Source organism: Mus caroli, chromosome 13, assembly GCF_900094665.2.
Source record: "Mus caroli chromosome 13, CAROLI_EIJ_v1.1, whole genome shotgun sequence".
NCBI lineage: Eukaryota > Metazoa > Chordata > Mammalia > Rodentia > Muridae > Mus > Mus caroli.
In genome coordinates this window covers 53,501,328-53,526,391 of record NC_034582.1, presented here as the reverse complement: position 1 = coordinate 53,526,391, position 25,064 = coordinate 53,501,328, and the positions used below count along the sequence as shown (strand labels likewise).

The window sequence follows — 25,064 nt, the reverse complement described above, 5'->3', positions numbered from 1 at the left end:
CGTGCGTCTGAAGATAGCTACAGTGTACTTATATATAATAATAAAAACATCTTTAGGCCTGAGTGAGCAGAGTTGACCGGAGCGAGGTCAACTAACATTCAATTCCCAGCCACCACATGAAGGCTCACAAGCATCTGTACAGCTACAGTGTACTCATCTACAGAAAATAAATCTTTTACAAACAAAGGAGGATATCAGCAGTTCATGTCACACAAATCAGCAGTGGTAACTCTATCCACTCTCAAACACCAATCTCGAATCAGCAATAGCAGCTCCGTCTGGACCAATCCAGGACACTCTGCCAATTGGCCCGGCTCCAGGAAAGTGACGAGAAGCCACTGGAGGGCCACCTGAAGTTCTTTGGTGTGTTTCTCTCTATGAAGTCGTGACAAACAATGATCAGCAAAGAAGGCAAGGTGAACCAATGCCATCAGCAGCATCCACTGTCTGCTGGGTTGTATTTAGACCCCTTTCAAGCATCAGGAGTTCTCTCAAGCATCCGCTCTAGCAAGCCATCACATGCCCCCTTTCTAGGCAACGCCCAGAAGAAACACCACCTGTCTGTCTTCAGCAAAACATCCTCTCACATGTCTGCTTCGTAAGGCAGATTTCCAAACTGGGCAGTGGTGGTGCACGCCTTTGATCCCAGCACTTGGGAGGCAGAGGCAGGCGGATTTCTGAGTTCAAGGTCAGCCTGAGACAGCCAGGGCTACACAGAGAAACCCTGTCTCGCAAAACAAACAAACCAAAACAAAAGAAAACAAAATCACATGACACAACAGTGTCTCAAAAAAACCCCGAACATCTCCACTTTGCATCTTAACTTTTTCCCAGAAGCATCCTCACAGGCATGCCTGGATAGTCTTACCTACGTGAGTCTAAATCCAGTCAAGTACACAATAAACGTTAGTCATCGTGTTTTGTAGTGGTGACACACACATTATATCCCAGCACTGGGGAGGCAGAGGACAAGGAACTATGTGAGTTTAAGGCTAGCCTGGCCTATGTAGAGAATTCTAGGATAGGTAGGGCTGTGTAGAGAGTCCCTGGCTGAAAGATAAATAAGATTAATCATCACGGCAGGTGACCTTATGAAACCCTTGCGCAAAGTTGACTGTTTACGGGGCATCATCTGATTCAGGGATACCGTGCAGCAACAGAAATCTGAGAGGCAGACTCTGAGGAGTGTGACATGAGCGTGGGAACTGGCCTTGACTCTGGAAATGTATGCATAGAGGGAAAGGGCTGGGGTGGACACTTTGCCTCCTGCCACTCGCAGACAAGATGCTGAAGTTGCTAGTCTGTGTTTTGATTTCCCCCTTATCGAACATGCACGTGCAACCTGGGGTCAGACAGTGTTTCAGGTGACATTTTGCAACTACAGTCATGCATCGCTAAGCCCCAGGGATCATATGTAACTTTCTAAGAAGTGCTCCATTGGGTGACTTCAGTGTGCGAACATGACAGAATCACTCATACTAATTAATGCTCGGCAGCTCCAGTGTCACTAGAGGGTAAAATCTTAGGGGACTGCTGTTGTGTGTGCCAAAGAATGACAGAAACACTATAATTACTCTGAGGTGCAGTTAGCCAGGCACATTAGTGATACCACAGTGGCAGGATCTTCCTGGGAGTCTTATTTAAAATTCTTGAGAAGCCAAGGGATTTAGAAAGATGTAACATTGACCCATTCAGCTTCCAGTCTATTGTCTTTCTTCGAATTGACTCTTTGTGTACAGGAAGGTAAGATGGTATAGAAGGCAAAGCTTGGGCAACCGACTGTGGTGATAGCCCTGGCTTCTTCAGTGAAAGACTGGCATAGGATTTACCTGTCATGTGGTGCCATTCCCGAGAAAATGTCTACTCACTCTGCATAAGGAGCCAACAGGAGACCATGGTAAGAATACTACCAAGGTCCAATTTGGTAAGCCAGCGAGTTTTATTGGGGTTAGTTATAGAAGTAGAGTTGCCTTAAAGACAGCTTCCTCACCAAGATGCCCACCCCAGAGTGGGCGACAGCTCAGGGAAGCTGGGAACCTGTACCTCACCACACACCTTGCAGGCAGCTGTGGAGACATGTCTTCCAAGCAAGTCTACTGGCCTGAGAACTTTTCTCTATAGAACTTATTCCTCAGAGGTCCTCAGGGGAGAGAGGAGCCTGGTGAATCTGGTGAATTTCAGGGACTTCCTGCAGTTACTGTTGTTACTGTTTTCTGAGTTAAAGTAGCTTCCTTGCAGGACAGAATGCTCCCCCGGTGTCTTAAGGAGCTTCCCTCAAAGTTGGAAGGTTTTATCTCAGAGGAGATTGCTACCCAACAAAACCTTTCTGGCCCTTGTAAAGATTCAGCAAGGCAAGTGTCAGTCTTAGTCTAAGGCAATGGTTCTCAGCCTTCCCAATGCCCTTTAATGCAGCTCCTCGTGTTGTGGTGACCCCCAACCCATAAAATTACTTTTGTTGCTACTTCATAACTGTAATTTTGGTATTCTTGTGACTCATGTTTTCCAGTGGCTTAGGTGACCCTGGAGTGGGTCATGACCCACATGTTGAGAACCTCCGGTCTAAGGCGTTCAGTAAGATTCCAGTGAATCTGTAAGACACAGCAGAGAGCAGCGGATCATCTTGTATCTGTTAGGATCTCAATGGTAGACAATCTGGTTGATATGAAAGCTCCTTTATCTTCTGGGCATGTCTCCTTGCATTTGACGCCAGTTTTGGTTAGTAGAGTATGAAGAAGCCCAGCTTTGACATACAGGATTGTTGCTGGAGGATCACCTCTACCACCTTTGACTAGCTGGCTGGAGGGTCCTTCTGCACTGCGCTGTAGGGGAATTGTAAGTAGCTGAGGAGAAGCCTGGGCAGCAGGAGGTGGGAGGCACAGTGGGTGGCACCTTCCAGGCTCAGGCTCCTTGTAGGCCTCAGATTTTAGGACCCTTGAGGCCACTTAAGTGCTACAGCTCTATGTGGGCTGAGGGCGTGGTGTCCCCTCAGCCTTTGACAGCACCCAGTGTTTCACCTGTTGGCCCTGGGTGTCCCTAAAGGCTTGGTAGTGCTCGATAGTGGAACTCTTCTGGTGACCAGAGCTGGCACTTCCTGTGGCTATTGACAACCTTTCCTTCTTCATTCTCAACCTTTCTCTCTCACTACCCCCACTCCACCCCGCTGGCCACTCCTAACATTGCAGGTGCTATTGCTTCAGCTGTCAAGCGGCTGGTGGCGCGGCAGCGTGCTAATTCCTGGGGTGTCACTGCTGCTTGCCGCTCCTTTCATCCTGTTACCAGGTCAGCTGCACAACTAGATGAGGGTAAGAAAAGATCACTAGAATGGAACTTTAGTGGTCTAATGTTGCAATAGCAAGGCAGGTGGCATGGGAGTGTCTCTCAGCTGACACAGCACGTGGGCCTGAGCATCCACCTTACTTTAACCCTTTCTAGACCTCAAGGGGAAGAAAGGCCCTTCTGGTGTAGGAGAAAATAGAGTTTTCTGAAGCACTGTAATAGGGAGTCTGGTATACTGCCCTCAAAGGCTTAGGATTTGTGTGTATGTGTGTCCAGACACAGCTGTTGTAATCACAACTGACAGCAGCTGTGGATGCCTGCATGAGGTCTGTCCAACAAAGAGCAGATCCACAGTGAGGCATGGGTGACGTAGGGACTCTCGGGTTCCTACCCTCACTTTTGGCCTATTTGCCACAACATATTCAAGAATGGGGGCTGTTGCCTTTGTGTTCCCACAGGCGGCCTCACCAGGCTCCAGTGCATAGATCCAACCCAACAGTCAAAATATAGCCCCTGTCAAACTAAACAGTCACAAAAGTTGTCATGAACCTGAGGAAGAGATGGATAAGGAAGAGCTGGGTTGACAGAGATGGGAAAGAATAATCATGAATTGTCATAAAACGAAGTCAATAAAGACCTGAGGCTGGTGAAATAACTCACAAGTTAACAGCACTGGCTGCTCTTGCAGAAGACCTGGGTTTGATTCCCAGCACCCCATGGAGGCTCTTAATCTTCTGTAACTCCATAATACACCAAAATAGCTCCTTCCCTCCAGCTTTCTGCTTGCTGAGCTAATATTTTAGCCCTCCAGAGTTCAATCATGTGAAGCACACTCCACCCCACCCTGCTGCATGTATCAAATCCTGGCATGCAATTTTGGGGCAATGAAGTTACTGTCTTAAAAACTACTTTATAGGCTGGAGAAATGGCTCAGCGGTTAAGAATACTGACTGCTAGCTGGGCAGTGGTGGCGCATGCCTTTAATCCCAGCACTTGGGAGGCAGAGGCAGGAGAATTTCTGAGTTCGAGGCCAGCCTGGTCTACAGAGTGAGCTCCAGGACAGCCAAGGCTACACAGAGAAACCGTCTTGAAAAACCAAAAACCAAACCAAACCAAACCAAACCAAAACCCAAACTGACTTCCAGAGGTCCTGAGTTCAATTTCCATGGTAGCTCACAGCCATCTGTAATGAGACCTGATACCCTCTTCTGGTGTGTCTGAAGACACCTACAGTATACTCACATAAAATAAATCTTAAAAAAATTAAAATGTTTTAAAAATTATGTGTAGGTGTGTGTGTGTGTGTGTGTGCACATGAGTGCAGGTGCCTGTGGAGGCCAGAGCTTCAGTTAGACCGAAGCCCTGACCTGGGTGCTGGGAACTGACCAGAACTCAGGTCCTCTGGAAGCTGCAAGTGCTATTAACCACTGAGCCATCTCTTCAGCCATGTAGTTCATTTTAAAATGGAAAAACCAACCAACCAACCAACCAACCAACCAACCAACCCACCAACCAACCCACATTTCTCTTGTCGTATGCACTGGCTGGTTTTGTGTATCAACTTGACAGAAGGTAGAGTCATCACAAGGACTTCAGTTGAGGAAATGCCATGAGATTCAGCTGGAGGGCATTTTCTCAATTGGTGATCAGTGGGACAGGGCCTAGCTCATTATGGGTGGTGGGGCCATCCTTTATGGTCCTGTGTACTATAAGAAAGCAGCCCAAGCAGCCTCCAGGTTCCAGTCCTGCTCGAGTTCCTGTCCTGACTTCCTCCAGTGATGGACTATGATCTGGAAATGTAAACCAAATAAAGCCGTTCCTTCCCAGCTTCCTTTTTTCTACAACCCTAAGACACTGTAGAAATTGAGATCTTGTCTGTGAACACTAAGCTCAGTCCCTGACAGTTTTTTTTTTTTTTTTTAATCTAGTTATATGGATAAAGTTGGCAAAATGGCTGTTCTTATTCACAAAGTTGGCAGCCCAGTAGAAGCTGCTGGCTGCAGGTCACAGGGGTGTACCAGAATAAGGGAGAAGTAACGGGACAGAATGGGGGCAGGACGTGTCGGGGGACACTGCTCCAACTCTAGTTAAGCCCCCTGGGTTTAATTCCCAAACCATAGTTGGGATGGCGGTGAGAAGGCGATAAAAATAGGAAATCTCATAGGGCATGCTTGTAATCTAGTGCTTGGGAGTTCGAGGTCAGCCTGGGCTGGGTCAGGCCTGGCTCAGTGTAAGGATGGGGCCGATTAAACCCTGGCTGGCTCGCAAGGAACATGTCCGCAGGAGCTCGCAGCTGAGTTAACAGGGCGGAGCATCGCCAGCGGCTACCGCAGGCCTGGCTCGGGCCTGGTCTGGGTTACCGGGTCTCAAGGGCTTTGGTGTTGTTCCCTCTCATGGGCTTGCTTCGGCGGGCAGAGTGGCACGGGGCAAGAGTCGCATTGGATTAATCGAGCCACCAGCCCACCGTAAACGGCCAATAACCGCCTTGGGGTCAGGCCGAGGCCCTCCATCTTTGTGCCGCCCCTAGGGGAGCCGACGCCGGGTGCGGGCCGGCCCCCAACAGTCAAGTTTTCAAAAAGCCCGCGCGGGGGCCACCAGGGCTGATCCGTTGGGAACGGCCAGAATTCCCGCGAGGGCGCGCGAGGACGAAGCGTGCGGGCAACAGCGGGTTCCGCACGGGAAGCGCCGGGCCAGTGCTCGAGAGGAGCGCGCCCGTCCCGCGGCAGCAGAGAACGGAAGTGGGTCTGAGGAGCAGCCGCTGATTGGCCGGCCGGTCACGTCCCTCAAGGGGCTGGCGCGAACGCCACTGCGGAGCTGGGCCTGGGCATCCGGCGAGGGGAGGGAGGGAGGGACGGCTACGGGAACAGCCGCGCGGTCGCCAGGAAACGCTCCGCGGAGACGCGCGGAGGGCTCTGGCAGGCGGCCTCCGGGGCCCGGCGGCTCCGCGTCGAGTGCGAGCGCGGAGGCGGAAGGAGCCGCGGACGCCGAGGAGCCCCAGGCCCGGACCGGGGTGGTGGGGAAACCGCGGAGGGCGGGGAGGCCGCGACCGAGAGCGGCGCTGCGGCGCGGTGGGCGGGACCAAGGCGAGCGGCCAGGCGATTGGCCGGCGTCCCGGCGTCGCTTGTGACGCACCGCGCGGGGAGGGTGCGCGCGCCTTCAGCGGCCTCTTTGTGTGGTGTCCCGATAGGGGAGCGGAGGTGGCGGCCGCGGCGGCCCCGGTCGGGTTCCAGCGTCCTCGGCTCGCCCTCGGGCCGGCAGCGCGCCCCTTCCCTCCCCCTCCCGCCCCTTCCCCGCCGGCGGTGGCGGCGGCGGCCGGGCCCGGGCTCGGACGAGGCCTCGGCGACCGCTAACGGGCGGCGGCGACGCGGCGGAGCGCGCAGGGCGGGGGCAGGGCCCGGGCGGCCGACATGGAGAACTCGCAGCTCTGCAAGCTGTTCATCGGCGGCCTCAACGTGCAGACGAGTGAGTCGGGGCTGCGCGGCCACTTCGAGGCCTTCGGGACGCTGACGGACTGCGTGGTGGTGGTGAACCCCCAGACGAAGCGCTCCCGCTGCTTCGGCTTCGTGACCTACTCGAACGTGGAGGAGGCGGACGCCGCCATGGCCGCGTCGCCGCACGCGGTGGACGGCAACACGGTGGAGCTGAAGCGCGCCGTGTCGCGGGAGGATTCGGCGCGGCCCGGGGCGCACGCCAAGGTGAAGAAGCTGTTCGTGGGCGGCCTCAAGGGCGACGTGGCGGAGGGCGACCTGATTGAGCACTTCTCGCAGTTCGGCGCGGTGGAGAAGGCGGAGATCATCGCCGACAAGCAGTCGGGCAAGAAGCGCGGCTTCGGCTTCGTCTACTTCCAGAGCCACGACGCGGCCGACAAGGCGGCGGTGGTCAAGTTCCACCCGATCCAGGGCCACCGCGTGGAGGTGAAGAAGGCGGTGCCCAAGGAGGATATCCACGCGGGCGGCGGGGGCGCGCGGGCGGCCCGGGGCGGGCGCGGCGGAGGCCGGGGCCGCGGCGGCGGCGGAGGCGGCGGCGGCCGAGACCAGAACGGGCTGGCCAAGGGCGGCGGCGGCGGTGGCGGCGGCGGATACAACAGCTACGGCGGCTACGGGGGCTACGGCGCCTACGGGGGCGGCGGCGGCGGCGGCTCATACGGCGGCAGCGACTACGGCAACGGCTTTGGCGGCTTCGGCAGCTACAGCCAGCACCAGTCCTCGTACGGGCCGATGAAGAGCGGCGGCGGCGGAGGCGGCGGCGGCAGCTGGGGCGGCCGCAGCAACAGTGGACCGTACAGAGGCGGCTACGGCGGCGGCGGCTACGGCGGAGGCTCGTTCTAGAAGCCGGGTTCCGGATGCCGGCGGCGGGCGCGGCCATCGTCGCCCTCCGCGCCCGCCCCAGGTGCCCTCGGGGGAAGCCGCTCACCCTGGGGGGCACGACACCCCCCGCTTGCCTGCCCGTCCCCCCCCCCCCGAAGGTGGACTCGGCCCCACACACACACATTTTTGTGTTACAGTCATTGATGGACTCTATTTTTTTATTATTACTTGGACCTTGGTCGTTTTTATACTAGCAAAAAAAATGTCTTGTTTTAATTTGTGTTTTTTTGGGGGGCGGGTGGGCGGGCGGGAGTGAACTTGCTGATTCTGTAGCAACACCTGGGTGGGGGTTGGGCGGGAGGGTAGTTTACTTTGTTGTAAGGACTTGATACCTGGCTACAGCGTTTTCTATGAAACCTACTTGGATCCCATGCCTGAAATTTGGAAGCATATGTACAAAAATCATTTTTACGTTTTATTTTTAATAAATCATTGTGTTTGACCGTACATGTCTAACATTTTTTTTCTAGGATCCACTCCTTACATTTTAAAGGATATTTTTGTTAGGTTTTGATGTGTACTTCGAGAAGCTTAAAGGAGGTCTTGTGGGTTCTTTTTTTTTTTTCTTCCTGTTTGCCCAGTTAGTGATGTTGAATTTACCTTTTACAGACAAAAACTTTCTGAAGTGGTGGATGTGGCTGTTTAGTCCTGTGCATCCATCTCTTTGTAATAAGCGATTTGCTTATCATCTTGACATGGTTGGTTCTTTCTATGAGAATTTACTTCAAAACATGTACTGTGTAGTTTTAAAAGAAATAGTTTGTGTTTAAAGCATGTGTTCTCATTCATATAAACTGTTTAAAACTTTTTTAGGTGACCTAGTTTCTTCCTTATTGGTTTGTCTGTAATGAATAGTTACAAATAAGGGTTCTATTTTACCCTAACACTAAATGAGTTTTTTAAAATGTATTTTCAGAGCAGGTTTAAAAAAAGCGTTTCTTCCCTAAGTCTGAACTTTGTCCTCTTTTAAGTCCAGCGGATGTAGCACCATCTGCTGGTAGAGTGGCAGTATAGCTGCAAGATGGTTGGTTAAGAAAAACCAACTTACTTGTTCAGGACAATTTCATCAGATTTAGCAGTTTGCCATCAGAATTCTGCAGACTTGAAAGGTCCACATTTACTTGTAGCTGAGACGGGCTTCCCGGGAGTGTAGTTAACAGCCCGCATCAGTCACTTTTTCTACGTGAGATTTGAACATGTAAACTGCTATGCATAGCTTGGGCAGTAGCCCCAAACTGCTCCGGTAGCTACTGAAGCAGCTGTGTGTACTGGGGTTTTAGGTGCAAGTTGTAAAACAAAATATCTGTATTCTGCTTGGTTAATGTGTATTTGTAGCCCTTCATGCAATAGAATTCAAGTTGTTGTTTATAAAAAAAAACAAAACAAAAACTGATAATAGAAGAAAATTGCCTTCCTGGATAGAAACATAGAATAGCAACGTTTATGGATATCACAAATAAAGAATTCAATTCTTACATGATTGAGTGAGAGTATGTATAACCTGGTGGGTGGGCTCAGAGTACCCGTTAACTTACGGGGTTTGACGGGATGGTAAAAATTTGACTCGGATTTTGGAAGCCCAAAGCCTTATGGCATCAAGCTTTTGAGAAAAGATTTTTCTTTTTACCTTTTAAAATATTTTAATGTTGGAACCCCACATTTTAAGTTGTCACTGAATAATTTCTAAGATCTGATTCTTGCCAAAATACTGTAATTACTAAGGCTGTTAAAGAGGTGAGAGGACTTCTGTTTGGCTAGTTTGGTGAGTTTCGTGAGTGAGAGCTGATGCTTGGGTCATGTATTTAACACTGTATAGGGGTGTGTTTGCCGTGGAAGAAAAAAAGTTGAAGTTCTTTGCTCACAATTGCTTGCTTCCCTTAAATTCCTGCTTGAAACTACACTTGAAGATCTAATGCAGGCTTTTTTTTTTTGGGGGGGGGGTCCCTCTAGGATACAGGAAAAGATCTAAAACTCATTACATGTTACCTCAGACTTTCCTCGGTTATTTTGGATGAAAAGACTGAGCTGGTAGGTATTGTGAGGTGATTCGTTTTAGTAATAGTGACTTAGCCCACAGTTCCTGGTGTAGTAACAGCCCAGTGTCGGAGTGTTCACCCTTAGTGATGAATGTAATTGAATAGTAGGAAAGGAAAACAGCAATGTTTTTGTAAGCAGCTTACTGTGTTTCCCCTAGCAGCCTCTGGCATGTGGAGCTTTTTGATGTCTTGGTTCACCTGTGAGAATCTTGACAGGAGATGGAGATAGAGTTCGCCACTCCTTTTGAGAATCGTTTTTCATGCTTGGGTATTTTCTGATTTTTCAAGATGAAGTTGCTCCAGTGTGAAGCTCTTAGTATTTCAAAGACTTTAAGTTCTAAAATAACCATTAGTTAAAAGATAGCGTGGACCTTACATTAGTTTTTGTGTGAGTGTGTGAGCACGTGCCTTTCACACAGCACCCGTGGAAGACTCTGCAAGGCTGCTCTTCTGCCTTCTGGGTTTGAGGATCTGCAAGTGCCTTTCCCAGCCGAGCCATTTCTGACAGACCTGGGACATCTTTAAAGATGGTAATACTTTTTTTTTAAAACTGTATTTTTGAGAAAAGGGAAGTTGCATGTGTGAGTCCAGAAGGTGTTAAATCTCTTGGAGCTGGGTTACAGGTGGCTTTGAGTTGCCAGGTGTGGGGTCCTCTTCAAAAGCTGAGCCATCTCCAGACCCCAGAATTTCAAATGCTTAAAGTTTAGAAGTGATTTAGATTCATAAAGTGCTATACTGTAGTGTGGATTCTCGATTTTAGGAAAGAGACCGAGGTTGGTTGGGAATTGGGAATTTAGGGTTCCCTGCCTCAAGACCACAAGTGACAGGAGTGTTGAATTGTAGACTTTGCCGCTTACACTCTTGGTTTGGATCACTTGCATTTTAGGTTGTTCCTTGTGTGCTTTGGAGTGTGGTGGGTCTGAGCATTGCCTGCCTTTAGCTAGTTTATGGGTGTGAGCTGTCTAACATCAACACTTGATAGTTTCTTCCAATTCCAGTGTCAGTGTGATAGGGAGACTCTCTCAGCCTTATTTTGCCCTGGTTTGCTCCCTACACCCTACTTCCTTTTCTTGCTGTGTGTCCCTAGCTGGCTTGAAACTTGCCATGTAGACCAGGTTGCCCTGAATTCTTGGGCATCCTCCTGCATTCTTAGTGCTAGGATCACAGATAGGTGCTCTTTGGGCTTTTTGGAAGGACCAGCCAAGAACTACCAGGCTAAGTGGGACTGTCTTCTCCTGTCTTCTCCTCAGGGCCCGATAGCAGATGACTTGAGGTACTCTCTTTTTTTCCTGCTCTCAACAATGAAAAATGACATATTCCCACCCCCCCCCACTTGATAAAAAGTTCCTTGAAAACCTAAGAAGTAATTAAGAGTTCATGTGTATTATTTCTGATTTCAGTTCTCATTCTATGACGAGGTCCTATTACCTCTGTTGCACCAGGCTACAGGTTCATAACTTAAACAGTTTGCCTACTATTAAGTATTAAAAATAGGAGATAGGAATCTTGCAGCTTTAAAAATGTTTTTTTTGGGGGGGCGAGCTGGCTCTCACATACATAGTCCTAGCTGGCCTCAAACTCAGGGATTTGCCTGCCGCTGCCTTCTGAGTGCCAGATTGCTCAGCTGCCCTTCTGAAGGTGTGACAGAGTGAGTTCTGAGGTCAGAACAGTGGACACTGTTTTGCCCTGCTTAGAAGGGCAGACTGTTCCGGTATGTTCATAGATGTTAGCATTAGCCTTTGCTTGATCTGTAAATGATTTACCAGATATTTGTATCATGAAGCTTTCTCAAGAGGATGGAGAATTAACAGACTTGGACGAGCTGGGTGATGTTTACTCTGGGTCAGAGGGGTGAATCTGTAGACTGAGAGAACTTCCGTTTGCTGTTTAACCTGGTAAGTCAACTTATTTCCTAGACTATGGAATTGTTTCGATCTCTTATGATTTGATAGAAGTCTTTGTGAGAGACTCATTCTTATACATCCAACAGAAGATTTACTACTAAGCTGACTGGGGGCCAGCCTTTTCCTCTTAAGACACCCATAGTTTGGTTTGGATGGTGAGAACTTAAACAATTATGAGAGTCCCGGCATTTGTGTTGGGCCTATAGACAGGAGGGGCTCTGTTACGGGGAAATGTGACAGGTGTTTGAACTAGCTTTACAAAGACACAGAGGACAGTCCCACTGCTCAGCTGACATGCAGAGCATGATAGATTGGGTTCCTTATGTCATTGGCCCTTTTGAATATGAGGTCACAGAGACCGTTAAAAAAAAAAAACCCAGCCATTTAAATTCTATTGTTTTTGCCAAGACTAATAATAGCAAACCGGCTGTAGGGTGCAGACTAATTTATTTAGTTTTGGAAATAGCAGTCACCTGAGACTTTTAGTGAGCCACGGCAGCAGGGGCTGGAGCTGACTTGTTGCTGTTGAGGTGATCTCCAGCATTCCCATGGCAGCTCACAACTGTCAGTAGTTCTGGTCCTAGCAGATCCAGTGCCCTCTTCTGACCTCTGAAGGACACAGGCCCGCACCCTGTGCACGATCATGTGCGCAGGCAAATACTCATACACACACACACAAATTAATAGGTCTAAAAAACTGACAGTTATCCTAGATTGAGGCCATCCCACAGTAACTGATGGTCTGAGGTTCCCTGTGAAGGAACGGGCTCCGTGATTGACAGGGTCTTCTGGTCTCCTTATTTTGACTCTTCACCAGTTTCTGATGAAGATGCAGGTCAGTTTTCTGTAATTGAGAGGGCGTGTATGTTGGGAAATTTCCTTTGTAAACTAGTCATGTCAGTTTTGGAGCAGCGAGATGGTTCAAAAAGTAGTAAGTGAGCTTGAACTTCTAGCTTCAGGTCTAGAGCACCATGGGTCTTCTTAGTGTCTGAATTCAGTTTCTTACTAAATTAATACGGAAGGTTTTAATTTGGCCATTGACTAGGGCGGCTGTAGTTGAGGGAAGAGGGGCCCAGGAGTAGGCAGTGAGGTGGGAGCACCAGGTTATGGTTTGGGAAGTAGACCCTTGTAAAGATTTTGCCTCTGGGATGATTAACATGGTTGTCAGCTTGACACTCCTGGGAAGCAGAGGAGTGTCTGCCTGTAGGCCACATAGAACCTCTCTTCCCCAAGTTGCTTTTGGGCCATGGTAATTATCACAGCAACAGAGAAGCAGACTATTAACCCCTCTGAACGAATGAGTTGAAAGCCTATTGAGGGTTTCTTGGTTTTGTTTTGTGTTTAGTTTTTGAGACAGGGTCTCACTTTGGCTGGCCAGCTGGGGGCTGCCCATACAGCCTGGGTGGCTCTGAACTCATGATTGGTCTTTCTCAGCCCCTGAACGCTGAGATTACAGGGTGCTGCCTAGCAATTCAAGGCTTTTGAGTAGAGGAATGGCATGATCCGAATTTAAAAAGCCGCTGTTGGGCTTTGTCAAGATTTCTGTTCTCTTGGTATAACTGCTTTTAATGATGGTTTGCAGCCGGTTGGATTGAAGTATAACAGACAGTCTCTTCCATAGCTGTATGGGTTTGGGCCAAAAAGAACCTTCATTTGGTTGCAGTAGGTAAAATGTTAGCATGTCTGGCTTGGTGCTGCTGTCCTTTTAAATGGCCCATTTGTGAGCTTGGCCTTTATCCAGGCATGTGAACTTAGGAAGTGTCCCCACCATCCCCTTGTTTATTGTGCCTAGGCTCTATAGCAGTGTGATTATTGCCAACCCTCTGCTTTCCTGCTGGAGCGTGTACTTTTTGTTTGTTTGTTTAGATTTATTTATTGTTATATGTAAGTACACTGTAGCTGTCTTCAAACACACCAGAAGAGGGCATCAGATCTCATTACGGATGGTTGTGAGCCACCATGTGGTTGCTGGGATTTGAACTCAGGACCTTTGGAAGAGCAGTCGGTGTTCTTAACCGCTGAGCCATCTTGCCAGCCCGTACTTTTTTTCCTTTAAGATTTCTCTATTTATTATATGTAAGTACACTGCAGCTGTCTTCACCTTTTCTCTCTCTGGACCTGCTCGCTACGCCCTTCTGGGAGCGTATACTTACCAGTGTCATCCCAATGACTTCAGCTCTGAGGTCAGCAAGTCCTTCTAGTAAACACTGGGACATGAGAACTGGCCTTGGGGATCTCTGGTGCATAGGTGTGTGTGTTTGTGTGTGTATGGTGTGAGTATATATATGTGTGTGTGGTGTGTATATGTGTGTGTATGTATGTGTGGTTTATGAGTGTGTATGTGTGTGTGTGAGTGTGTGTTGTAAGAGTGTATGTGGTGTATGAGTGTCTGTGTAAGTGTGTGTGGTGTGTGAGTGTGTGTGTCTGATATGTGTGTGTGTGAGAGAGAGTATGTGTGTGGTGTGTGTGTTTGGGTGGTGTGTGTGTGAGAGAGTGTGTGTGGTGTGTGTGTGTGGTATGTGTGTGTGGGTAGTGTGAATGCATATGTGTGTGTGGTGTGTGTGGTGTGAGAGTGTGTGTGTGTGTGTGTGGTGTGGTGTGTGGTGTGTGTGTGTGGTATGTGTGTGTGGGTAGTGTGAATGCATATGTGTGTGTGGTGTGTGTGGTGTGAGAGTGTGTGTGTGTGTGTGTGGGGGGGTGGTGTGTGAGTGTGTGTGTATATGGTATGTGTGTGAAAGAGAGAGAGTATGTGTATGTACACTGAGAAAAATCCAGATTGTGGTGAGACTTGGGGCAGTTTTATGGGAGCTCTCTTCCCTCTGCAGACATTCTCTCTGTGCTCTTGGTCCAGTGCTTGTCCTCTCATAGCTGACACTGCCAGCGCTAGTCACCAAGCGTCAGGAAGCAGCAGGCAAGGGCAGTGAAATACAGCACAGATTTGTTTAATAAATAGTGAAGAAAAAAATAGAGAGATACTAAAGTGTTCAGGTCCTTTGTTTCTGTGATGTCATTTGGAACAACTTAGCCCAAGGAGAAAGCTCAAAGGAGAACAAACTTTGCTTAAAGGCCATCATTATATCAAAAACCTGGAAACCAGCTAAAAATGTCCACCTTAGGGAAATGCTAGATTTTGCTCTATTCTAAGGGGAAATACCAGCCCAGTGTCCACCAACAAGCAAATGTATAAGTAAAATGGAGTATTGCCAAGCTGTAAGAAATAAACTCCGGGACGTGTCACAACATGAAAATAAGGTTAGCTGAGGGACAGAGGCAGGTCAAGACAGACAGATCTGACTAATGGAAGCTTGCATTTATCTGGGATACCCTAGAGATAAAACCTACCTAAGTCTGAGGTGGAGCTTCAGTGGGAAGGATGCACCTATAGAGCCGTCCGCTTAATCCCCAGAACAATAAAACAAGCAGGTAATAAACACCGGCTAGCTGGCTCTGGGGGGAAGATGGTATAGAGGCAATGAGGAAAGCGAACTGGGCCGGGCAGTGGTGGTGCACGCCTTTAATCCCAGCACTCGGGAGGCAGAGGCAGGCAGATTTCTGAGTTCGAGGCCAGCCTGGTCTACAGAGGGAGTTCCAGGACAGCCAGGGCTATACAGAGAAACCCTGTCTCGAAAAACAAACAAGCAAACAAACAAACATAGAAAGTGTCCTGGAAGTGTAAAGCAGAGGTGGGTGTGTTCAGTGCCATAGTACTGGACATTTTTTTTTTAGTAGTTAAAATTACAAATTTTACTCTTTAAATATAAAGCGAATGCAATACATATACAAGTGTATTAAACTTGTATCTTAAAGTCACACCTGTAAGTTATGGGAAGTCGAGATGATCTAGTTGCAGATACAATGATAAGTGATTTTTTGAGATAGCACCTCACTACATAGACCTGGCTGACCTGGAAAAGTATATCTAGACCAGGGTAGCCTAAAACTCACAGAGATCTTACTACCCAGGCCTCCTGAGTTAGTGGGATTAGAAGCATGTGCCACCCACCATGCCCGAATGAAGCAAGTCTCCTCCCCCGCTCTTCCCCGCTTGATAAATGCCCTGTTTGAAAATGTCCAGCATTTTGGAGGTGGAAGCAGGAGTCATGAGTTAGAGAGTAGCCTGGGCTACATGTGGAGATCTGCTTCAAAGAAACAAGACTGGGGTCTGGGGAGATGGCTCAGCAGTAAAGAACACATGCCACTCTTGCAGAGAACCAGAGAGTTTCCCAGCTCCACCCTGTGGCTCACAACCACCTATAACTCCAGCTCCAGAGGATCTGATGCCTACCCCTGTGGTCAGAATATATCTGCGCTCACATCCCCATAAATACATACCTACATATGAGTAATTAAAATCTTTTTTTTTGTTGTTTTTGTTTTTTGTTTTTCAAGACAGGGTTTCTCTGTATAGCCCTGGCTGTCCTGAAACTCACTCTGAAGACCAAGCTAGCCTCCAGTGCTGGGATTAAAGGCGTGTGCCACCATGCCTGGCTGAGTAATTAAAATCTTAAAAAAAAAAAAAAACAAAAAACAAAAAAAAAACTAATACATTTTTTGTTGCTGTTGTTTGGTTTTGAGTTTGTTTTCTTCCTCGACAGGATTTCTTTGTGTAACAGAGCCCTGGGTGTCTTGGACTCACCTTGTAGACCAGGCCAGCTTTGAACTCATAGAGACCTGCCTGCCTCTGCCTCCAGAGTGCTGGAATTAAAGGCCTGTGCTACCATGCCTGGCCTTTTTTTTTTTTTTTAAAGATTTATTTATTATTATATGTAAGTACACTGTAGCTGTCTTCGGACACACCAGAAGAGGATATCAGATCTCATTTCAGGTGGTTGAGGGCCACCATGTAGTTGCTGGGATTTGAACTCAGGACCTTCGGAAGAACAGTCAGTGCTCTTACCCACTGAGCCATCTCTCCATCCCTTTATTTTATTTTTAAAAAAAGATTTCATTTTTATGTGTATGGTTATTAGCCTGAGTGGATGTCTGTGCATCACTGTGTGCAGTGCCCTTGCAGGCCAGAAGAGGGCACTGGATCCTCTGGAACTGGAGTTACAGATGTTGAACTGGGAATTGGAACACCTCTGGTCCTCTGCAAGAGCAGCCAGTGCTCGTAACCACTGAGCCATGAGTGATGACAACAACCCCCCACCACAGTTTTAGTAAGATCTAAACTTTTATTTTTTTAAAGTATTTTTTTTTAGACTGTAGGTGTCGTCACATACACCAGAAGAGGGCATTGGATCCCATTACAGATGGTTGTGAGCCACCATGTGGTTGCTGGGAATTGAACTCAGGACCTCTGGAAAAAGTCAGTGCTTTTTTTTTTTTTTTTGGTTTTTCGAGACAGGGTTTCTCTGTGTAACCCTGGCTGTCCTGGAACTCACTTTGTAGACCAGGCTGTCCTGGAACTCAGAAATCCGCCTGCCTCTGCCTCCGGAGTGCTGGGATTAAAGGCGTGTGCCACCATGCCCGGTGCCAGTCAGTGCTCTTAACTGCTGAGCCATCTCTCCAGCCCCCTAAACATTTTTGTTTGTTTGTTTGTTTCTAAATTTTCCCCAAACTGAAATTTGTCTTCTGCTGATTTTTGATGGGCTCTCAGTTATTCTCAAGTCTCAGTTATTACCATCATATGTGGAATCCTTCCAGCCAGTCTATAAACTCTTGGGCTTTCTAGCTGTACCAAGTTCATCGAAATTTACGCCATAGCTGCCTGCCGCAGTTCACCGCAGAGCTCAGTGAGCCTTGGTGGAATTAATCGCATGCTATCATTGATCATGGATATTTACCACGTCTTTAGCTCCCCTTCACCCGCTCACAGCAGAGATGGAATCAAGCGCTCACAAGCGCTCTACAAGCGCGCATCCACAGAACTGCCATATCCCCAGGCTCACCTTTATTTTCTTTTGTGTGAGGCCGAGGTTTACTAAGTTATCCAGGTTGACCTAGAACTCACTCTCTGGCTCAGGCAGGCCTTGAACGTGTCATCTGTATTTAACCTTTTTATGTAAAACGACTAGGTTTTCTTTGGATCAAGAAAAGAATTGAGGGGGGCAGTGGTGGTGCATATCTTTAATACCAGCACTTGGGAGGCAGAGGCAGGTGGATTTCTGAGTTCAAGGCCAGCCTGGTCTACAGAGTGAGTTCCAGGACAGTCAGGGCTACACAGAGAAACCCTGTCTCCAAAAACCAAAAATAAATAAATAGATAAGTAAGTAAGTAAATAAATAAATACAAAATAATAAAAGAAAGAAAAGAATTGAAAGGCGAGGTGAAGGGGAAGATGATGGCAGCCATTAATTTAAAGCTGAATCAATGCTTGTTCTTGAATCTGTGAACTGAGGAAGCTGGGGGTTTCTTCCTTTTGTGAGAAGTGGTTTCGCTTTTGCTATGAGAGATACACAGGCTTACCAGCAGGGGGCACCAGTTGTGGGCTGCAGCTTTGGTAAGGGAAAGAGTTCTTGGAAAAACTAAAAAGCCCTGAGGGGTGTGCCAGCTGCCTCCTGTGCTGTCCTCACTCTGCCTTTGCTCCGACTCTTGGGTCCAATGGTTTCCTCACTGGCTAAGCCTGGCTGGTGACCAGAGGATCTTCCTACAGGAGGCGTTTAGAAGCGTTGGATGCCAGCTCTATATAAAGTCTTTGGGGGGGGGGGGACTCCTAAACGGGAAGTGAGGTGGAAAGTATCTGGGACAGGCACCTGAGGGTGTGGTTTCCATGCTCAGCTTGCTTGGTTCTCGAGTGGTCTTAAGTAAGTTCCTTTCTAGCTTTGTCTTGATTGGCTCATCTCTAAAGTAGAGGCGTAATAGCAAATGATGAGCCTTGAGGCTGTGCAAACCTGTGGGAAGTTTTGGTGTAGAGATAAGGGCGGGCAGTACCTTAGCTCTGGTCTTGTCTGGTCCTTGCTGACCCTTCAGCAGCAAGGCCACTGGGGGTGTGTGGCAACTCCACACAATGCCCTCCCCTGCTGAATATTGTTCCATGTTGATCAATGGGTAACAGATGTTTACTATTAATAGCCCTGAAGAAGATAAAGACGACTATGGGACTAGTTAACAACTAGTGGCTGTTAACTAATGCTTTTCCTAGGCTAGAAACTCAGGAACTCAGGACCTCTGGAAGAACAGTCAATCTCTGCTTCATGCTTCACTCCCATCTTTAAGCCTTAGGACTCTTGGAGATAGCTACTGATATTAATCTCTTCATGTAGAAGGGAAAATGACGTCTGCTTCTGGTAAGCACACCTGCACTGTGCCCTGTTAGGATCCTAAAGTCTATTCGGTCTTCTCATCTAGCTGTGGATTCCAGTCACCCATGGGGCTTATTGAAATTCCTCCTCCTGGGCTCTGATGTCACAGGTGTTAGGTAGAACCCTACTACCCAGTATTCTTTTTGTAATATATAAATTATGCAGAATTTCCACTTCTAGGTGTTTTTACAGCACAATAATTCCTTTTTAAAAGGTTTTTTTTTTTTTAGTTATGTGTGTATGTGTATTTGCATATGTGCATGGTTGAATGCAGGTCACTGGGAGCTGGAGTCACAGGTGGTTGTGGCCACATGAGTTGGGCACCGGGAACCAAATTCAGGTCCTTGGCAAGAGCAATGCATGCTTCTAACCACAGAGTCATCTCTCTGGCACCCCAAACCATCAAGATAAGGAATATTGTCTCTGTCTCTGTCTCTGTCTCTGTCTCTTTCTTCTGAAACAGGGTTTCTTTGTGTAACCCCAGCTGTTCTGGAACTTGCTCTGTAGACCAGGCTGGCCTCGAACCCACAGAGATCCACCTGCCTTTGTCTGCTGAGTGCTTTAGATCCTCTGACGTTTACACCTTTAACCAGCGAAGTAAATGGTTCAGATACACAGTGTGCTTCGAGACACGGCGCTGTTACAGTGCCTGCAGATGTAAGAATGCAAAGCATTGAAAACTTGGAGGGAAAAGCCAGAAAAGAAGTGAAAGGAAAGTTATGGGAACGCACCGTCGGCCCAAGTATCTCCGGATGAAGTACCAGTGCTGAGAACTTTGTTGACCAAATCCAGACTGAAAATGTTTTACTTTCTAACCCTAGTTCTTCTCAAGCCAAGTAAGAGCTGGAGGATTCAGAACAAAGTTGGCATGGATGACCGGATGAGTCACTTTGGGATGGAGATCTGGGCTCACCAGGTGCGCTTGGGCTAACTGTGGAGGTCGCTCAAGGCATTGGGAAGAACCTGTGGAGTGGGGAGCGGGCTTTGACATAGATTCAGAACAGGCCAAGGATGGGGACTTTCCTCCAGTCAGGAACCACTTTGGTCCTTTTGAGTGTGTCTACTAGAACCCCAAGCAGCCCCTCTTGGGACTGAAGTACAGTCAGGAGCACTAGCCTACACTGAACAGATCAGACTGTGGCCCACAGAATGCTTGGATAACAGGTAGGAGATGTTAAATGTAGCAGAGACCAGAAAAATATTCCAGTAGTATAGAGAAGGGCCGTTGGCTCTGCTACCCTTAGTTCTGGTGGATGGTTTTCCTGGATGGCCATCTTCCTTTCGCCTCATGGAGCGTGGGTGGTGCGACGAGTGAGTGTGATCCGACACATCTGGCTGATGGAGAATGGGTGGTACGACAAGTGGGTGTGATCCGACACATCTGGCTGACGCTGGTTCCTCATATGGCAAAGGTAGGTTGCAAGGGAACCACCTGAGGCTTTATGTTGGCTCTAGTCATTCATTTTGAAGCGTGAGTATATTCAGTCCTTAAGGATTTCCTTCTCAGATTTTTTTCCTCCCCCCTTTCCTGTATGGCGAAGACGTGAATGAAGGCACACACAAAGGGAAGTCAGTTTTATATCCCTCCTGTGACTCACCCAGCTGCCTGCCTACCCCAGTGGCCTGCCTGCACTCTGGCACGGATTCTGGGATTCCACTTCCTTATTTGTGATGCTCAGCCTCTTGTGGTCCCTGTGATTGATGTCCAGAGGAAATATCTGGAACAGAAGCATGAAGCTGATTAGAGGAGGGAGGGAAGCGGTGGGAGAGAGAGAGAGAGGAGGGGTTTGGCTGTGAACAAGCGAAGACACAGAGCTGCTGGGTGTGAGTGCTCTTCTAGGATGGAGAATGACTCTGGGTTGTGGTCCCAGCTAAGGGGACACTGGTGTGTCTGGGGAGATAAACCTTGAGACTCACACCTCATCTGGTTTGGGGTCAGAATGTTCTGTCAAGTCCAAGTTATCGACACCTGCTGCTTCTAGACCTGTGTTCCTTCCTTTGCTTGATGGCTTGAACTCTGCGAAACAACTGAAGAAACTTAGCAGGCCCGAACTGTACAAGCAACACGTGCCGTTTATATCCTCCTGAGGTTCCCACAGACTCGAGAGCCCAGGAAAGTGGCACCGCTAGGCAGATGGCTAGGGCATACCAAGAAAGAAAGCAGGACCTTTGCAACTTTTGTAAACTCGCAATTAGTAGAGTTGACAGAGACTTTAGGGAGTGTCCTGGGAATGAAGGATTGAGTGTGAGGTCATAGGCTACCCAGTGGAAGCCCACTCAGCCAGTGCTGCTCCGAGCCTCCAGAGAGGCCGGGTGTATTGGTTGGTGAGGAGTCCTAAAGCAAGGGATGGATGGGTACTCGTGTCTGGCTTTTCCTTTCCTGATTGGGGAAGCTTCTGAGAAAATTTTCACCACTAATGGACCCAATTATCTCTAAGCCCTGGTTAGCTCTAGAAGACACAAACTTAGCTTCCGGTCGGCTTTCCACAAGATAGTCTTTTAGCTCTAGAAACAAGGCATGTTAAAAATCAAAAAACAAAAAACAAAACAAAACAAAACCAACTCCCTCGGACACTCAGTTAGGGGGAGGTGAACAATAAGAGCAATACCCTTTGAAGTTTATGTTGGAGGCTACCAGCTGTCACTGGTGTGATTTGGGGAAGGTTTCAGAAGACCTGTGACTTACTGCGCTTCCATAAAGACTCAAGGATCAGGGTTAGAGGAGCCATTCCAGGTAGGACCAACATCTAGAGGTTAACAGGGTGCAGGGGCTCTGGCTGGGGGATGGGGGCTCAGTAGTAGACGTTGTGAGTTGGAGCTACAGCTTGCATAAGGTTCAGTATGGCAGACCTTAGAAAGCGGTTCTGTTGTGGTGTTTTTGTGGTGATCACTGCAATGGTCTTTGGCATTTTGTAATACTGGGGGTTTGTTTCAGTTGCACCTCCCCCCCCTCTCCCCACATAACGCATCTGGCCCTGGCTCCCATGTCTAATTCTTCTTATTCATTTCAGTTCTGTGACACCCACACACTCCAACCCACTTGTCTTAATGTCGCATCTCAGAACTACTGTGGGCTCGGGGAGGGGGAATCGGCTGACATTACTCACAAGTGAATTTTCCCAGGTGGGTAAACTCCATTGCAGGCCACAGAGGGGCCTCCTCATTCCAGCAATCTGGCCAGGCCCACAGACTCACAGCCTAGGAGGAGGAGGAGAGAAGGAGGGGTCAGCTTTTCTCTGTTAGCGTTAGAGAGGCTCCCTCTGATCCGCTGTAGTGCAGCCGAGGAGGCAGGAGACTGTGGGGTGGGCTAGTCGCTAGGGCTGGGGATGCCTGAGCAGATGTGGAAACAGCTGGAAAGGTGGCACAGCCCTTGGGTCGCCGCCGCCGCCGCCGCCGAAGCTGTGGCTGTTCCTAGGAGACAGAGGAGAAGCCAGCCTGCGGGGGAGGGGAAGCGAGTGGGTTGCTGCTTTTAGCAGCTGAAAGGGCTGCAGGGAGCTCTGGGTAAGACATTTTCTAGCACCGTCGCTTTTGCGGTAGAAGCCTGCCGCGAGTAAGTCAAGAGGAAGGAGGATTGGGAGGGAGGAGGTCTCAGTTGCAGCCATGCTGAATCACGGTTGCTGATCAGGGTCCCTCACGGGTCTGCTGGGAGAACCCAGCGAGCAGCGCCAGTTCCCGGGTGCATGCACAGTTTGGTGACTACTAACCCTGCCGGGCCTCCCACAATGGAGGGCGAAAGGTACGTATGTGTAAGTGTGGTGAGTGCAGTATGCATGTGTAAGAAAACACGAGCGAGCGAGCGAGCGTAAGGTGTAACCACCATTTGTTTGCACCAGCTAGGCAGGTTTGCAGATCCTGGCAACTGCAGAACCCCAAAGCAGAGCGAGGGCAGAAAAGTCTCTTTGGAAACCTACCTCTTCCAGGGCTCAAAGCTCCAGAGACCCGGCTCCTGCCAAGGGAAATCTGGGTTTGCTGGGCAGTGGAGCACACGGAAAGACGGAACTTCCCGGCCTGTGTTGGGAATAGTCCCGTCTTGAACCGGGATTGCCCTTTTCAGGGAGGCGTTCCCGGTCCTCACAGTGTCTGTCTTTGGTGGGGTGATTTGATGGCACTGCAGAGCTGACCTCAGAGAGGGCACTAGCCTCGTTCACACTGAGGTGGTTGAATTTTCGAGAACCATGCCAAGTGGCTGGCTTTTCTACCACCCGGGTCTGTTGTGTGTATATGTTGGTGGACACTGGCTTCTGCGCTGGCGTAGGTAAGGGAGAAGAAACCCAGATAGGTGACATTTGCTCACAACCCATCTCGCCTGTATCAAAAAGTTTGAGAGATGCTGCAAGGTCTGTGTCTTTCAGGCGCTCTTGTTTCTCCCTTCGTGGACTTTTAATGAAATAGGAACCAACTGGAGGCATTTTAGTACTCGGGTTGAGCAGGAACAGGCTGGCTAGGGTTTGTCTCCCGGCAGGCAGGAGCACAGACAGTTTTCATTTATCCGAGGAGCTGATCTTCCCATTGTGAAGGTGTTCTGTGCAGGGCCAAGTTTGGCAGACTATGGAGCAGAAGTCTTCGTGCCACCACCTCCTCATCCGTGGGTTGGCGCCCAGGGACGGGCTTTACCATTTTCTTTGAGGAGAGAGGATTACAGGGAGAGGCAAGAAGGCTTCCCCTCTAAGTTGTGAGTTGCTGGTTTCACGGGAACCGGCTCCTCTAAACCGGTGAGGTTGCAGAATACTTTAACAAGTGTGCACAGCTTGTCCTGAGTCGGGCCCCTGTGAGAGAGAACAGGTGTGATACATTTCACTCCTCTGTCTGAGAAAAGCTTAAGAAGCCAGTGCGTTCTGATAGTCCCACTCACAAGAAGAGTCTAGGACAGTGACTCTCAACCTTCCTAACGCTGAGACCATTTAATACCCGTCCTCATGTTGTGATGGTACCCCCACCCTCACGCCCAAACCATGGAATTATTTTCGTTACTTCATAACTATAATTTTGCTACTGTTAGGAATCTGTGTTTTGGGATGGTCTTAGGCGACCTCTGTGAAAAGGTTGTTTGACACCCCCTAGGGGTCATCGTGACCCGCACGTTGAGAACCATGGTCCTAGGACTTTTTAGACCACGTTTCTTGCAGTTTCTTTCTGGGCTCTCTTCAAAACAGGATTCTCCTGAACAACGGGGCATCTAGAGGCCTTGGGGAAGAGGTGGACAGTGTCCTTGCTCTCTCTCAATGGCCTGGTGGCTGGCAGAGGGAAGCAGCGAGGAAAGAAGTGTAAGGCTTTGGACCATGTCCACCTGCATGAGTGGCTGGCACTAGGCTGCCACCATCTGAGCTTGCGGGGACAGCGGTCTTGCCCACAGCTCAGCGTCCCTATACTAAGAGCTCTTCTTCACTGGTTTGTGAGGAGAGCTGATGTCTGCGGCTTCTGAGTACCCATTTGCTTCTTGTCTAGAGGAGTTGAGAATTTCCAACATTCAGCAGGCTGCTCAGATCAGCCTGTTCTAGGGACAACTTACAAACCAACCTAACAAGTCGCCTTCTCCTAACAAGTCTTCCGTCTCCCTCCTGGCTCTCTTTCTGATGCATCTCTGTACCCACCAAGAGTTACGCTGCCCACACACCGTCTCTCTCACCACAAATCCTCCATTCTCAGAATTTTTTTTTTAAATTCCCATTTTGTTTCGGGAAAAACATGGTCCTTTCAGTCCTCATTGATGTTCTTACATAAACACTTCTTTTTTTGGAGGACCGGGTGGGGACGCTGAGATAGGGGGTCTCTATGTAGCCCTGGCTGTCCTGAGACCCATTATGGAACTCCTAGAGATCTGCCTACCTCTGCCTCCAGAGTGCGGGGATCAAAGGCCTGTGTCACCTCACCTGGCTAAACCTCTTGTTCGTATTTTAGACCGGAATGGTACGCCCAGCAAGTCTTTTTGTGTTTCTGTTTTGTATGACTTACAGGTCCTCAGACTTGGAGATATGTCCTCATCTGAGGATGGTGGCTTCTACTTTTTTGGTATTCCTCACTGACTACTGCATGGCTCCACAAACAGCGGGTGCTGGGAAGTAACTTTCTAGTTAACTAATAACATAAGCGAGTTTTACTAATTCTTTGAGAATTTCTTAGAGTGCATTTTGATTATATTCATTTTCCCTTCCTCAGCTCCTTCCAGACCCATTCCCACCTACTTAACCCATCCAGCTTCTTTTTCTCTCTCTCTATCCTCTCCTCTCCTCTCCTCTC

At 48.8% G+C, this 25,064-nt stretch overlaps 2 protein-coding genes across 6 annotated transcripts in view; both read left to right on the top strand.

Annotated features, from left to right (window-relative positions):
* Window positions 1-6,327: 6,327 nt before the first annotated feature.
* On the top strand, window positions 6,328-9,118 carry Hnrnpa0 (heterogeneous nuclear ribonucleoprotein A0). Its single transcript, XM_021180289.2, has one exon. It carries the CDS (start codon window positions 6,684-6,686, stop codon window positions 7,602-7,604), a length of 921 nt encoding a protein of 306 aa, XP_021035948.1. The 5' UTR covers window positions 6,328-6,683; the 3' UTR covers window positions 7,605-9,118.
* A 2,385-nt stretch (window positions 9,119-11,503) lies between these two features.
* Klhl3 (kelch like family member 3) overlaps window positions 11,504-25,064 on the top strand; it is a 118,529-nt gene continuing 104,968 nt past the window's right edge. For 2 of the 5 annotated variants that reach the window (XM_029468305.1, XM_021180216.2), the window contains exon 1: window positions 22,114-22,563. In XM_029468305.1, the coding sequence (XP_029324165.1) occupies window positions 22,508-22,563 (56 nt within the window). In that variant the 5' untranslated portion in view covers window positions 22,114-22,507. Of the gene's footprint in view, window positions 11,575-19,693; window positions 19,744-22,113; window positions 22,564-25,064 lie in introns of those variants that run through there. The other 3 variants (XM_029468306.1, XM_029468307.1, XM_029468308.1) reach the window with 3 other exon arrangements.

Excerpts from the sequence above, each read along its gene's own strand:
- Hnrnpa0 (XM_021180289.2), top strand. The coding sequence starts at position 6,684 with ATGGAGAACTCGCAGCTCTGCAAGCTGTTCATCGGCGGCCTCAACGTG.